Source organism: Sturnira hondurensis, unplaced genomic scaffold (genome assembly GCF_014824575.4).
Source record: "Sturnira hondurensis isolate 20B ecotype Veracruz unplaced genomic scaffold, ASM1482457v3 Scaffold0013299, whole genome shotgun sequence".
Taxonomy (NCBI): Eukaryota; Metazoa; Chordata; class Mammalia; order Chiroptera; family Phyllostomidae; genus Sturnira; species Sturnira hondurensis.
Window position 1 is genome coordinate 3,983,164 of NW_028085930.1, and position 15,408 is coordinate 3,998,571.

The 15,408-nt window shown below is 38.4% G+C and overlaps 1 protein-coding gene across 2 annotated transcripts in view; it reads right to left on the reverse strand.

Annotated features, from left to right (window-relative positions):
• The window catches only part of PPP2R3A (protein phosphatase 2 regulatory subunit B''alpha), a 158,531-nt gene that overhangs the window by 30,959 nt on the left and 112,164 nt on the right, over positions 1-15,408 (reverse strand). For both annotated transcript variants that reach the window (XM_037061227.1, XM_037061228.1), the window contains 3 exons: positions 7,345-7,520; positions 6,684-6,802; positions 4,005-4,111 (listed from right to left, as the gene is read on the reverse strand). In XM_037061227.1, the coding sequence (XP_036917122.1) occupies positions 4,005-4,111; positions 6,684-6,802; positions 7,345-7,520 (402 nt within the window). The remainder of the gene's footprint in view (positions 1-4,004; positions 4,112-6,683; positions 6,803-7,344; positions 7,521-15,408) is intronic.

The following is a 15,408-nucleotide window of genomic DNA, read 5'->3' on the forward strand; positions in this document are numbered from 1 at the left end:
CCTCTATTCACCCAAGAGGCACACCTTTGGATGTACCATTGGATACATGATCCAAAATTGGGTGGCTCTTTCAGGTATTTTTGTTTGTTGTGCAGGTGATCCTCTGCTGAGTTATAGTTGTCTGACTTATAAATTTAAGGGGAGAAACAGAGGAATCTTATCATTCTACCATGATGCTGATGTCACACTGTTACTTGTTTTACTTCCATGGCTGCTTTATTTTTGGGCTCTTTATTTTGGTTTGTCTTTTGGCTTTATGATTATGTTCTTTTTAAAGAAAAGCTCAAAGGTGCTATATTCTCTCCAGTTATTAAATATTTGAAACTATCCATTTGTATTTTTATGTTTGAACGTCATCCTTGGGTTACTATCAGGTTTTTGGGTATAGACTTTCTCTGAGAAAGTTGTAAATGTTGTTTCATGGTATTTCAGTATTCATTTTTACTGTGGAGATATCTGAGGCAAGACTGATTTTCCCCTTTCCTGGTGACTTGCACTTTGATAAATGGACCCCTCCCCAAATAAACTTTTATTTACCTTTGAATTCTGATAAATTTACCACACATCTGGGGTCAATCGTTATCAGTATTTCCTGAATACATTCATCTTGTATAAAAGAACCTGACCTTTTAGATTCATGTCTTCTTTTATTTCAAAAGAACTTTTCTATTACCCTTGAATTTTTTCTATTCTATTTCCTCTAATATATATAAATTAGATCCCTGTAGTTTTTCTTACATATACCTAATTTTGTTCTTTTCTATTTCATTTTACTTGATCTTTTTTAATTTAGTGATTTGAATGACAGACAGAGAGAGAGAGAGACAGACAGACAGACAGACATCAATTTGTTGTTCCACTTATTGGTGTATTCTTTGGTTGATTCTTGTGTGTCTTGACCAGGGGTGGAATCTGCAACCTTGGCCTCTCAGAACAATGTTCTAACCAACTGAGACACTTGACCAGGCCCCATTTTACTTGATCTTTCAAAGTCTTTTCCCATCTCCCTGGTTTTTCTTTTTTTTTTTTAAAGATTTTATTTATTTATCTTTAGAGGGGAAGGAGAGAGTGACAGAAACATCAATGTATGGTTGCCTTTTTGTGCATCCCCTGCTGGGAGTTGGCCGGCAGGGAACTGGACTACAACCCAGGCATGTGCCCTGACTGGGAATCGAACCACGATCCTCTGGTTCGCAGGCCCGCGCTCAATCCACTGAGCTATACCAGCCAGGGCTTCCCTGGTTTTTCTTTGTGATAGTCAAGCCATATACCTCCAAATGATGATTTTCAATGGTTACATAGGATTACACTGTGTATATATAGGGTAATTTTATCTTCCTATTAGATACTTAGATGTTGCTTGATAAGATTAGTAAAATTGTTCTAATTCCTCCTAAGGATGCTCAATGCCAAAAAGCTTTAAATCATGCTTGTGAATCTACTTGCCAGTCTTTTCTGCTCATGGAGTCAGGCTCAGGATAATCAATGAATGATGAATGATTTTAAGGGTTTCCAGGTCATTATTATAAAAATGAGACCCCAGTTTTGTGACTAAGTATATTAAGGAAATCTCCAGTTTAAAGAAAGTGGTTTGGTGATGGCTTTTTCAGTACTCTCAAAAAAGATACTAAAGATTTAACAGTAGGGGTAAAAATGATATAGTCTAAGTACTCTGTGGAAGACTATTTGATATGATCTACTGACCTGGATATTTTCTGTTTATCCTGCTAGATCTACTCTTCCCCTAGCTCTGTGTCTGAGGCAGAACCAAGTGGACCACATCAGTGGGTTCCCTTATCTGTTGGTTTCTGGTTGAAAGCCAATGGAGAATGCCAGCAGGATACTGAAGAACATGAAGAGAATGAAATTGGGTATTTGTTCAAGAAGCTGTCTCTTAGGTGGGTGGCCATATGCTGGCTAAATCCCATTAGTGAAGGTCACAGTCCTGTCAGGTGATCCTCTCCATAGCTACTTACTACCTTTGGATTCTGGTGATGGTTTCATCTCCTTGTCCTTTTGGACTAGGTATGCAAATGGCTGCCCATTGTTGCTAGTTTTGGATGTCTGCATCATCTCTTACTGGTTTTTCTTAAATCCTATGTCTTTGTAAGTATGCTATGTTTTCTAAATATCTAGAAATTTATCCTACATATGTATAAAAACACACATATAAAATTATTTATTGTAACATTATATTTAAAAAAATAATCCTAAACTAAGAGTACATTATCCAAACAGGTGTTATCTTTTTTTAAAGATTTTTATTTATTTACAGAGGGGGGAAGGTAGGGAGAAAGAGAGAGAAACATTAATGTGTGAGAGATACATAGATCAGTTAGTTGCCTCTCACACACCCCCTATTGGGGACCTGGCCTGCAACCCAGGCATGTGCCCTGACTGGGAATTGAACCAATAACCTTTAGGTTTGCAGGCCAGTGCTCAATCCACTGGGCCACATCAGCCAGGGAACAATAACATTGTATTTCTAAAGTGAACTATTAGAAATATACTGTCCACATACAGAGGACTATAAAATAATGGTGTAACAACATAGTAGAGTACTATGCAGTTGTAAAAAACTTAAAACACTCATTTGCTACATCTGTGGAAGAGCCTCCAATTTTATTGGTTTCTTTCCCCCCAATCTTCAGTTATGCTTTCATTAATTTATTCCTCAAGGACCCCAACATATTTGAGAAGCCTCATTTATACCTCAGTGATCATAAAATACAAGTGCTTGGTTTACCATAGTTTTCTTCCAATCTTTGCTGTTATTGTTTTTAGCTGTATTGAAGTTTATTTGATATACAAAAAAAGTTTACACATTTAATGAATACCTCTTGATGAGTTTGGACACATGTATACACCTGTGATGTCATTATAACCACCAAGGTACTAAGCATATCCATCATCTCCAAAAATTTCCTTGTATTTTGTGTATATGTGTGTGTGTATTTCTATAAGAATAGTTAACATGAGATCTAAATTCTTAACATATTTTATAGGTGTAGAAAACCATATTTTTAACTATAGGTAAGTATGTTGTACAACAGATCTCTAGAACTTATTCATTTGGTACAACAAAAACTTTAAGCGTTGAAAAGGCAAGTTAACAAGCAATGAACATAGTATGCTACCATATGTGTAAGAAAAAAAAGAATGTATCTGTGTATTTGTGTGCATATCTGTGTATATGTCTATATGTATATACGTGTGTGCATCTCTCTCCATATGTGTAAACATATGTGAGTGTGAGGAAGAGAGTATCTTTAGAACAGTACAGAAGAAATGATAACAGTGGTTGCTTCAAGGAAGAAAACTGAGTAGTAGGAAACTTTTGAGTATTCTTTTGTTTCTTTGAATATTAAATATATGAGTGTACTGCCTAGTCAAAACCACATTATATTAATCATAAGCACCAAGAGCCTTAGAAAAACAATGACTAAGGAAGAATTAGAGAAACTGGTAAAGGAATTGCTAGGTGATGGAAAGAGCCAGCAAATTGTAAAGTTACTGAAATATTGTAAGCAGTGAAAGATTCATAATTTAATTTCTTAACCATGGTCCTTTTATGAATTATACATTATAGTAAATTTTATGTAGAAGTTACTTTCTGTTCAGGGTTGAATGTGGAACACCACATATGATAAAGGTTTGTTTTAAACATGGTTATCTTTATTATTTAAAAAAGCTTTAGTTCTTTCAGCCTCCTCCCATATTCACGGGCTAACAAAGCAGTATGACTACCCAACAAAAGGTACAGCTGAATGAAAGAAAGTGGGACATGAGAAGACTCTTCAGGAAATTAGTTAGGAAGGGAAGAGAAAGACTGCTGGGAAAAATACTCATGCAACCAAAGTTATTTAAAGTCACGTATTTTTATGATATCCCAAAATGGCAAAAATAGGAAAGGAGTACTAGCTTGATTTTTTAACATAGTTTTAATGTTCCTGATGTTTACCCCTGCTAAAAAAGTTCTAGGAGACACAGGGAGATTCACTCACCCTTCCTGGAACTGTGCTTGGGCAGACTCCTCTGCTACAAGAGCCTCGTACTCCTCAGCAGCAAACCTGTCCCAGTCGGAGGGCTCAGGCATGTCATTCTCCACATCCTGAATGGGAAGCGAACAGCCAGAGGAAATAAAACTAATCAAAGACAAAGAACTGCACATAGGCCTTATCTGAAAATGTTTCATTTCCTATGTTAAAAGAAGGGTTAAAATTAATACTCCTAAAATGATTTTCCAATCACAAAATTTTAATGAATTTTCCAGGAGCTAGATTCTTTAGGTCTAGAGTCTTTGGCCTCTCCACCAGAGGCCTTTCTCTAGTCCCTTCTTTGCTTGCACTTTGCCCAGCATGTGTCTAGAGTGACCTGTGGGTTGTGTGTGCTCACCTGGAATGTCCCATTCCTTCCTTCCCCTGGCAAATTTTTACTGCGTCTTTAAAGGTCAGGTGAGACATCATGTGCTCTGTGCTGTCTTTCTGGACACAGCCCTTCCTCCAGTCATTTCTCTTGCTATACTGTATATGCTCGTTTGCCACTTTTGGCTCTTTTTCACCTCTATATACCCAGTATACATACTGAGTCTTTTTCATCTCCACATAATCAGTGTCTCTTTGACACAGTGCCTGGAATTTATTGAGTACTTTCTGACTGATCTTTTTTTTTGCACATCAGAACAAATATTGACAATTACCACCTCTTATAAAGAAAAGCAAAATTTAAATGTATACATTTAAAAGTAAAATTTGTAACACAAATACAAGAAATAAAGAGGGAAAAGGCTATATATTTTCTTTCCCTTGTACAATATGGGCAGCATCTTGGATTATATACTCCAGGTAAAGTATGTTTTTCCATAATGAAAATGAGTTACCACTTTCCTATGATGTAAGGTTAGTTATGTCTAGAAAAATGCAAGTACCTAAAAATTGAACATACAATGTGTTACTATACTTAATCCATTTTTAGAACCTCACCCCCACCCTTTTAACAACTGTAAAATTGGCATGTGTCTTCGACTTACAATTGGCAATGAGTATTTGTTTTTAGGAGGTGATCTTCATCTTCTCACTACTATTTAGGTCAAAAAGTTATGCATCGTGTAGAAAGAAAAGACTATAAATTTCCTGTGGTTGTATTCCTGTAGGACCCACTGAGACAGTCCTTTTCTATCAACATAATTTTTACTTTTAAAACAGGAGATACAGAAGTGGTGCGATTCTGTGCTTTGTTTTTGACAGGGACCATATGTCCAGGTTTTCTGAGGGTTCACAGGCTTTTGTGTTTGGGGAAGGCTACTCATCTCTATTCAGGTGTGGAATGATTTCAAACTGATGGTCATGAACAGCAACCATTAGCACTTGAAAAAGTGTATATTATCTGAAGGCTATCACAGAGAGTTTCTAGTTTTCATCATGATGGTGTAAGCTATTTACCATGTCATCCTGGAAATGAATGATACAATTAAATCAAATCCAACATACTTTCTAATACAGATGTGCTCTTGATCCATTTTTTTAAGTTAGAAGTATTTTTCCAAAAAAAATTTATAACTAGTTTCTAATGTGTATGTAAGTACACACAGGCCATAAAGTTCACTCACTGATGGGCAAATGCAGGTTAGCTGTTGGGAGAGATGTGCTCTAGTCCTTTACTGTTCTAGACTGCTCTGCCTGGTTTTAGGAATTGTATCTGTACCCCTTGTGGCTAAGGGCGAGGGACACCTTTGGAATGCAAGCCGAAGGAGACAAAGCTTGTCTCTGGTAGCAAACGCTGCCTCAGTTTCCTCTCCCTGCCCCCAAAGCTTGGTCAGAAGTCAATGATAGGTAAGACCCCTCACAGCGGGGGGCAACCTAAGCCGGACTCGATCACTTGGGAGGCCTTCATGGAAGGACTGGGGGGGGGGGGGCTGCAACAAAGAGCAATGGACTCTCGCCCACCCCGCCCCTTGTCAAAGCCCGAGTCCCCCTGTTCTCTGGGAGAAGTGCTTCCTGGCTCTAATCCCCTTAAGCCTGAATACCTGATGGGAAGGGGTGCAGCTTCTTGCCTTGCTAGAGCGTGTCCTGGAGGAAAATCTGGCATCACAAAGAATTCCTGATAAACCTGTGAAATCTGCTCTGCTAAGAGTGCTTTCATTCATATGATAAGGGTCCGAGAGGAAATGAGTATGTCTCCCAAAGTTTCTCAACTCTCTTCCTGGCAGACACTGACTCAGACTCTGAAGCCCTCAGATACCTTTGAAATGTTATCTACTGTTTGATCCTTGCCGCCCTGTATTCCTGTGTATTACAACACAATAAAAGGTTACGGAGGAAGGCGCCCCGGGCCTTTTTCTCCTGGGAGAAACTGGCTGCTGCTGGCCTTTGTCTCCCCTGAGAAACTGGCCACAGCCCACTCCTCCTCCCTAAACAGATCACATCATGTACCGGCATTATTCACTTTCGTCCGTGGCACGGGGGGGGGGGGGGGGGGGGGGCGGCCTTGCGGGAAAGNAGTCGGGGGACGACTTGCGAGAAAGTCGCCCCCACACTTTATTCTCTGTTTTCAGTATGTGACAAAATGTTTTAAATGTTACCTCTCTAAGTATCGCGATTCCTGCAGACAGAAACCATTTTTACCTGTAGCACACAGCCACTGACACTGCAACCCTCAAATACAATTTAAAACTATACTGTTACCTTCTGGATTGCAAAGGGATCTCTCTGTTCATGGTCTAAGTATTTCTCCAGATTAAAGAAAGTGTCATAAAAGATGTGAGCCATTCTGCATCTCTTCAGATCTCGTAGAGTTATTTTGCCTACATGAAAACAAAGCTGGTGAATTCCAAGAGCTGTTTTGGCAAATAAAAAAAACTTCTCTTGAAGTTTAAAAAGTATATGTATACATTTATTTTATTTTTAAAAGTCTCATTTTTCTGAGGTAAAATTCACATTTTAACCATTCTAAAGTGTATAATTCAGTGGCTTTTGGTATATTCACAATGTTGCGCAACCATCACCACTATTGATTTCCTTCACATTTTCTTCAGCTTTCATTGGGGATGTCTGTACCCTCTCATCTAGCAGTGCCGCCCCCGCCCTTTACCTGACCCCTTCCCAGCTCCTGGCAATCACTAATTGCTTTCTGTTTCTATGGAGAAAAATCCCATTTCTTAAACAGGATTGGCCAACAATTGCTGGTTCTCCACTAATAATAGTAAAAGAGAAATTTAAATATTCTTGTATTTGGGAAGCCTGTACGAAAGCCTCTATAGAGTTAAATAATTCAGGACAAACAGGATTATATGCCCCACTCTGTTGCACAGGTGAACAGTGAAAATGGCCCGTCACTCAATCTTACCATCACTGGCTGGCTTCACCAGGTCAAGCATCTGGCACAGCAAATCATGGAACGGCAAGGGCTCAATGCCCATGGCTTCCATCCGTTCGCACTGCTCCTCATAGAAGTACTCCAGCTCGTACATGGACAGCACACCGTCCCCATCCACGTCCATGCAGCGGAACCAATACTCAATGCTAGGAGACAGGAACACTCATCAGCAGTGGCTGGTAAAAGTCCTTTATTCATTCAGAGTTGGTATCGCCCATGTTTCTTTTTTGAATAAAAATACATGTGCGTACTTCAGACTTAGATACAGTTTTATAAAATTTACAAGAAGAAATGGCAGACCCCTCTTTTTCCTTTATTTTCCCTTCTCCAGAACCAACCATTTTCTACACCTGATTATTTTGTTTATATTTTCAGATAACATGCCTCTATTGCTCCTTTTTAATATTTCTTTTTAAAAACAGTGTATTTCACACTAAGACAGATGAGTTTTTAACTCTTTTACCACTTGTTCCACTTTATCTTCATGCCTCAACTTCTTAATAATTTAAATTACTGAACACTGAGAATTTATAACTTTGTATTTTTATCTCTTGCTTGCTTAGTTTTCTGGGTACGTATGACTAATTTAACCCAAAAATCTCTGCCAGTTTTCTGCATCCATAATTAGTCCCATCAGTTATCCTATTAACTGGATTTTCTTGATGAAGTCTCCCTTGGTTCCTTCTGACCCACTCTAATCTGACTGGCCGACCTCTAGGCCTCGTTCATGGCTGCATCCTAGGGACTTCTTTCATCTTTCTCTTGTTTTTTGTATCTCACATTTTCCCATTTTTGGTTTACTTCCTTGTTGGGTGTAACACATTCTTCAGCAGCAGGGCAGGTACATTTTTTGAGACCTTGAATACTTAAAAATGTCTTTTATCTGCCCCCTACCTTGTTTGACATTTTGGCTAGTTATACAATTATAGCTTGGGGGTGCTTTTCCTTCAGAATTTTAAAGGCACTGATCCATCATCTTCTATCTATCCATTATTGCTGAGAAGTCTAAAGTCACATTGATATGTGATCCTTTGTAACCCGTCTTTTAATTTTTTCATTTTCTTTGTAGCCTGTAGAGGTTTCTCTGAGTCACTGGTATTTTGGAATATTATGAAGTGTCTTCATCTGGGTCTAATTCATCTATTTGCTGGGCTTTCTGGGAGCCTGCTAAAGTTAGAAACTAGTATCCTTTAAGTTCTTAGACACTTTCTCATTTTGTTTCTTCCCTGCCTCTTTCTCCTTATCCATTCTGTTTTTCTGGAACTCCTGTTATTCAAATCTGTACAATCCAATAGGGTAGCCACTAGCCATATGTGGCTACTTCAATTCGAGATGTCTTTAAGTGGAAATACACCACAGATTTTGAAGACTGAATATGAAAAAAAGTAAAACATCAATATTTTTATATTAATTACATCTTAAAATAACATTTTAGCACAATGGGCTAAATAAGATGTGTAACTAAAGTTAATTTTATATTTCTTTTTACCTTTTATTGTGGCCAATTTTAATTTCTCTTTTTTAAACATTTAAGTAAAAACTGTATGCATTTAAGGTGTGCAAAGAGATAATCTGATATACATAGTGAAATGATATATATAGTAAAGCTACTTAACATATGTCCACACACAGTTACCATTAGCAAATTTCCAGTATTTAATATAGTAGTATTAACTATAGTCAACATACTGTACATTGGCTGTGTTCTTATTCAACCTACATAACTGCCCCTTTGTTCCCATGGACCAGTATCTCCCTATGTCGCCCACACCCCTGTGGTAACTGCCATTCTACTCTCTGTTCCTGGAAGTTTGACTTTTTTTAGATTCCAAATATAAGTGAGATCATGCAGTACTTATCTTTCTGTGCCTGACTTATTTCACTTAGCATAATGTATTCCATGTTCATCCATGTTGTTGAAATGACAAAATTTCCTTCTTTTTAAAAACTGAATAATAGTTGTTGTATTTGTGCATATATAAACCACATTTTTCCCTCATTTATCCACTGATGGACATTTAGGTTAGGTTGACACCATATCTTGGTTATTGAGAATAATGACCTAATGGACATGGGAGGAGTTCTAGTTCAAGGTGCCAACGTAGGAAGATCCTGAACTCAACTCTCGGCACAGACACACCAACTCTACAGTTCCATAAAGGAGGAGGAGTCTTTTAAAACCCCCTCTCGTAAGAACTAGTTGAGGACTCCCACATATTGGGAAAACAAGAAAAAACCCCACATTTAAGCAGGCAGAAGGGGCTGAAACACACTCATTATAAATCCCACCCCTGGGATGGTGACCCACAATTGGGAGAGAACTCAAAACCTGGAGCTTCTGGGGAGTGAAGAGTTTGAACCGCATATTTTAACTGAGAGATGACTCCTCTAAACATCTAGCTTTGAAAATCAATGGGGCTCACATCCATGAGACCAAAGAAGATTAGAGTGAAATGAGAAACAGTTATTACACAGCACACGGACTCACTAACCTACATGCAGCAGGGCCCAGTGCAGAAGCAGCTGATTGAAGTGACCAGACTTTTTGTGAAAGAGGCTATTTCCTTGTCAAAGCCTTGGTTTAAGGGGCAGGCATCTAATTTAACACACATATACGGCCTGCTGGGATACTCTCCAGGGATGGAGGCTAGCAGGTACCATCTTCATACTCTCACTCTGCCTTGCTCCAACCAGTGGAGGCTACTCCCTGTGCCTCCCTCCAGAGTGCAGCACTCCCAAAGGGGAGCTTTTACACTCATCTGAAACCTTAGGTTTGACTTCTGGTGCCATACTTTTATGGTTGTCGCCTAGGAGATGCTCCTTGATTGCCTGGCTCTAGGGGCTGGGGGCTTGTGATCCCAGGTCCCACAAGATGTTAACAACTGGAGAAAGTTCTTGGCAGGCTACCACAGTCAGGCAATGCACAGACAGCAGACGGAAACATCCCCAGTCTTTCTGTGAAAGAGGCCTATTCCCTTGTCCAGGGGGTTGGGGCTGAGGTGCAGGCTTCTGGTTTGGCACACATCTAGGAACCTATGGAAGTGTTATCAGGCAACGGAAGATGTTGGATGCAATCTTTGAACTCCCTGCTGCCATGCTTCAGCTTGCTGGTATCTCCCAGAAAAAAAGCTTATACTCTCGTTTGATGTCTTGATTTTTGTGGCTGCTGCCAGGGACATCTCCAGATTGTCTGGCTAAAATGGCCAGCGGGCTTATCCTCACAGGTTCCACAGGACTGCAACCAACAAAGAAAGAGTTCTTAAAGGGCTACGGCCCTCAGGCCACAGCAAGGGGCAACAGAAATAGAAGCTCAGTCCTTCTGTGAAAGAAGCCTATATTAGGCTTTTTGTCATGGCAGCGGCCAGAGGGCCAGGCTTCTAATTAACATACATCTCAGGTCTGACTGTAGTCTTTTCCATGACCTGGGAGAGTGGGCACCATCTTCACCCTCTCTCTCTCTGATGTGTTCCAGAGTGCCACTACCTCCAAGAGGGGAGCTGTTACACACTTCTGCCCCAGTTTTTACATCTATGGTTTTTCTGGTTGTTGCTGAGGGGATGTCTATTGACTTCCTGGCTCTGGTGGCCAGGAGTTTGCATTCCTAGGTCCCACAGGACTAAACATTGGAGAGTCAGTTAGTTTTTGGCAGACTACCACAGCCAAAGTACTGCACATACAGCAGACTGAAACACATCCCTGGTCCCTCTGTGAAAGAGGCCTATTTGCTTCTGCTGGAGCTTTGGCCTGAGTGGCAGGCTTCATGTTTGCAATACAGCCAGGGGGCTTTGGAGGTGCTTTCAGGGAACACAGGCTGGTGGACACCATTTTTGTGCTCTCCCTCGGCCTTATTCCAGCTTGCTAGTATTTCCCAGAAAGAAGTGTATGCACTAATCTGGTGCCTGGATTTTTGTGACTGCTGCCTAGGGGACACCTCCAAATCACCTAGATCTGGTAGGATTGTGCTTGCAGTCCCACAGGACTATGTATATTTGCATAATTTAAAAGCTGCTGCCTGAGGGTCTGCCGTTTAATCAGCCTGAATCTACATTCTGAGCTGTTTCCCTCTGTGACTAGGACAGGTCTCAGCATACCTTTTACGACTTGGAGCCATTAAAAAAAAAGGCTGCTTATACAATCACAAAGTTTCAAAGAGAACAAAGAACTAGGGCGGGGCTGAACAATAAGGTTCTTCTCCGATACAAGGCCACTATTTCAAGAGTGGGAGAGGTGGCTGTTTTACCTAATGCACAGAAACCAACACACAGAGTCAAACAGAATGGAGAAACAAAAGATTATGTTCCAAACTAAAGAACAAGTTAAACTCCAGAAATATTCCTTAATAATATGCTGATAAGTGATTTACCGGATAGAGTTCAAAATAATGATCATAGAGATGCTCACTGAATTCAACAGAAGAATGAATGAACACAGCAAGAACTTCAAAGAAGAGATGGAAAATATAAAGTAGCAAACAGAAGTCACAGAGCTAAAGAATCCAGTAACTTAACTAACGACAACACCAAAACACAAGAGGGGGGTTCAATAACATTAGATAATGTGGATGAAAGGGTAAGTCAACTTCATCCAGGGCAGGAGAATTAACCCAGTTTGAGCATCTGGATGAAAAAAACAACCCCAAACTGAAGATAGTTTAAGGAAATGATGGTATAATATTAATCAGATGATCACTCACATCATCAGGGTGCCAGAAAGAGCAGAAAGAGAGAAATGGGCAGAGAACTTTTTTTGAAGAACTAATGACTAAACCCCCCTTCCCCACTAAAATGGAGAAGGAAACAGATATCCAGATCCATGAAACCCAGAGATCCAAATAAGAGGAATTCAAAAGACCCACACCATGCATGACACATTATAATTAAAGTGTCAAAAGTTAAAGACAAGGATAGAACCTGAAAAGCAGAAAGATAAAAACAACATAAAAAGTGGAAGGGGGAGAGTACACATTTAGGGTATCAGAAGGTGTTCAAACCTAAGTTCTTATCCACTGAAATAGATTGTTTTCAACATAAACTGTTATGTGTAAGCCTCATGGCAGCCACAAAGCAATAACCTATAGCACACACACAAAGATAGAGAAATAGAAGCATACCACTACAGGAAGTAATCAAACAACAAAGAGACCACGAGAAGAAAGGAACAGTAAAAAAACAATTAACACAATGGCAATAAGTACATATCTATCAATAGTTATTTTAAATGCAAATTGACTAAATTCTCCAATCAAAAGTGAGTGTGTTGAAATGATTAAGAAAACGAGGCCCATCTATATGCATCCTGTAAGAGACTCAGTTCAGATATAAAGACACAAAGAAATGGAAAATGAAGGCATAGAGAAAGATATTCCATGCAAATGGAAACAAACAAACAAACAAACAAAAGTTGGGATAGCTAGTACTTATTTCATATAAGACTTAAAAAAAAGACTGTAATAAAAGACAAAGAAGGGCACTGCAGAATAATTGAGGTCAATCCAACGAGAGGATATGATATTTGTAAATACATATATACCTAACATATAACATATGGAGTATGTTATACCTACCTAACATATACAGCACTTAAATATACAAACCAAATATTATAAGACCCAAAGGAGAAATGACCATATTATAATAATAGTAGGGGACTTTAATAATATCCCACATTTATCAATGTATAGATCATCCAGACAGAAAATTAATATGCAAACATTGGCCTTAAATGACAGGATAGACAAAATGGACTTAATAGATATGTAGAGAACATTCATCGAAAAGCGACAGAATACATGTTCTGAGTGCACGTAAAACTTTCTCCATACAGATCATGTTAAGCCACAAAACTAGTGTTAATACATTTTAGAAGAATGAAATCAGGGCCCTGGATAGGTAGGTCAGTTGATTAGAACATCATCCCACTATGCCAAGGTTTTGGGTTTGATCCCTGGTCAGGGCATGTACAAGGAACAACCAACAAATGTATAAATAAGTGGAACAACAAATCAACATTTCTCTCTCTCTACTCCCCCATCTAAAATCAATAAAAAAATAAAATTGATAAAACTTTACCTAAAATCACCAAGAAAAAAGAGAGGTCTCAAATAAATAAAATCAGAAATGAAAAAGTAAACACTGTGACTGATAGCACAGAAACAAAAAGGATTATTAAGAGACTACAGTGGAGAATAATAACCAACAAATTTGACAACCTAAGAAAATAGATATATTCCTAGAAACATACAACCTAGCAAGAGTGAATCATGAAGAAACAGAAAAATCTGAATAGACCAATCACTAGTATGGGGGGGGATATTGAATCAATAATCAAAATTATCCCAATAATTTTACTGGTTTACTTTTATTATCCCAGACAATTTTACTGGTAAACTCTACTCAATGTCCCAAAATTAATACTAATCCTTCTCAAACTCTTGAAAAAATAGAAGAGGAGGGAACACTTACAAATTCATTTTATAAGGTCAGCATTACCCTGGTAACCAAACCAGAAAAGGATGCCACAAGAAAAGAAAATTATAGGCCAATAATCCTGATGAACATAGTTTGAAAAATTCCTTAAGAAAATATTAGCTGACTGAATTCAACAATACATTAAAAGAATCATACCATGACCAAGTAGTATTTATTATAGGGATACAAGGATGGTTCAACATCTACATACCACTGTGACAGACCATATTAAAAAAATGAAAGATGAAAATATGGTCATCTCAATAGATGTAGAAAAAGCATTTGACAAAATTCAACATCCATTTATGATAAAAACTCTCAACAACACGAGAACAGAGGGAATATACCTCAACATAATAAAAGCCATATATGGGAGACTCAGAGTTGAAAGCTTTCCTCTAAGATTAGGAACAAGACAAGGATATCCACTGTCACCACTTTTATTCATGCAGTACTCTGAAGTCCTAGTCAGAGTAATTAAGGAAGAAAAAAATAAAAGGCATCAAATTGGAAAGGAAGAAGTAAAACTGTTACTATTTGCAGATGAAAATCCTAAAGACTCCACCAAAACCACTGTCAGAACTAATAAATGAAATCAGTAAAACTGCAAGATTCACAATCATTACAAAAATCTGTTGCATTTATATAACCAACAGCAAATTAGCAGAAAGATAAATTAACAATCCCATTTATAACTGAATCAAAAATAATAAAATGCCTGGGAATAAATAAAGCCCAAGGTGGTGAGAGATCTGTACACTAGAAACTACAGGACAGTTATGAAAGAAAATAAAGAATATACACATAGATGGAAAGATATTCCATTCTCTTGGAATTAATATTGTTAATATATCCATACTACCCAAAGCAATCTACAGACTTAATGCAATCCTTACCAAATTTGAATGGCATTTTCCAAAGAAATAGAATGAACAGTCCTAAAATTTGTACAAACCACAAAGGAATGTGAATAGCCAAAGCAATCTTAGGCAAAAAGAACAAAGCAGGAGGCATCACACTATCTCATTTCAAAATATACTATGAAGAAACATGGAGACTTCCGCCAAGATGGAGGCATAGGTGGAAACACTGTGCCTTCTCCCACAACCAAGTTTGAATAAAACAAAGGTTTGGAGAAACAAAGACACAACCAAAGGACAGAAAATTGAATTATACGGAAGTCCGACTACATCTAACCCTTCAACGGGACGGTAAGAGGGGCGGAGCCAACAGTGAGCAGGGTCGNATGGAATAGAATAAAGAGCCCAGAAATAAACCCGCACATATATGGTCAATTGATTTATGATAAAGGATCTAAGAATATACAATGGGGAAAAGGACATTCTCTTCAATAAGTGGTGTTGGGGAAAGGACAGTCTTAGGAAAAAGAATAAAACTGGACCACTATCTTACCCCCTATACAAAAATTAACTCAAAATGGATTAAAGAACTGAATGTAAGACATGAAACCATAAAACTCCTGGAAGAAAACAGGTGACAAGCTCCATGACAAAGGTCTTGGCAATGATTTTTAAAATCTGACACCAACAGCAAAGTCAACAAAAAA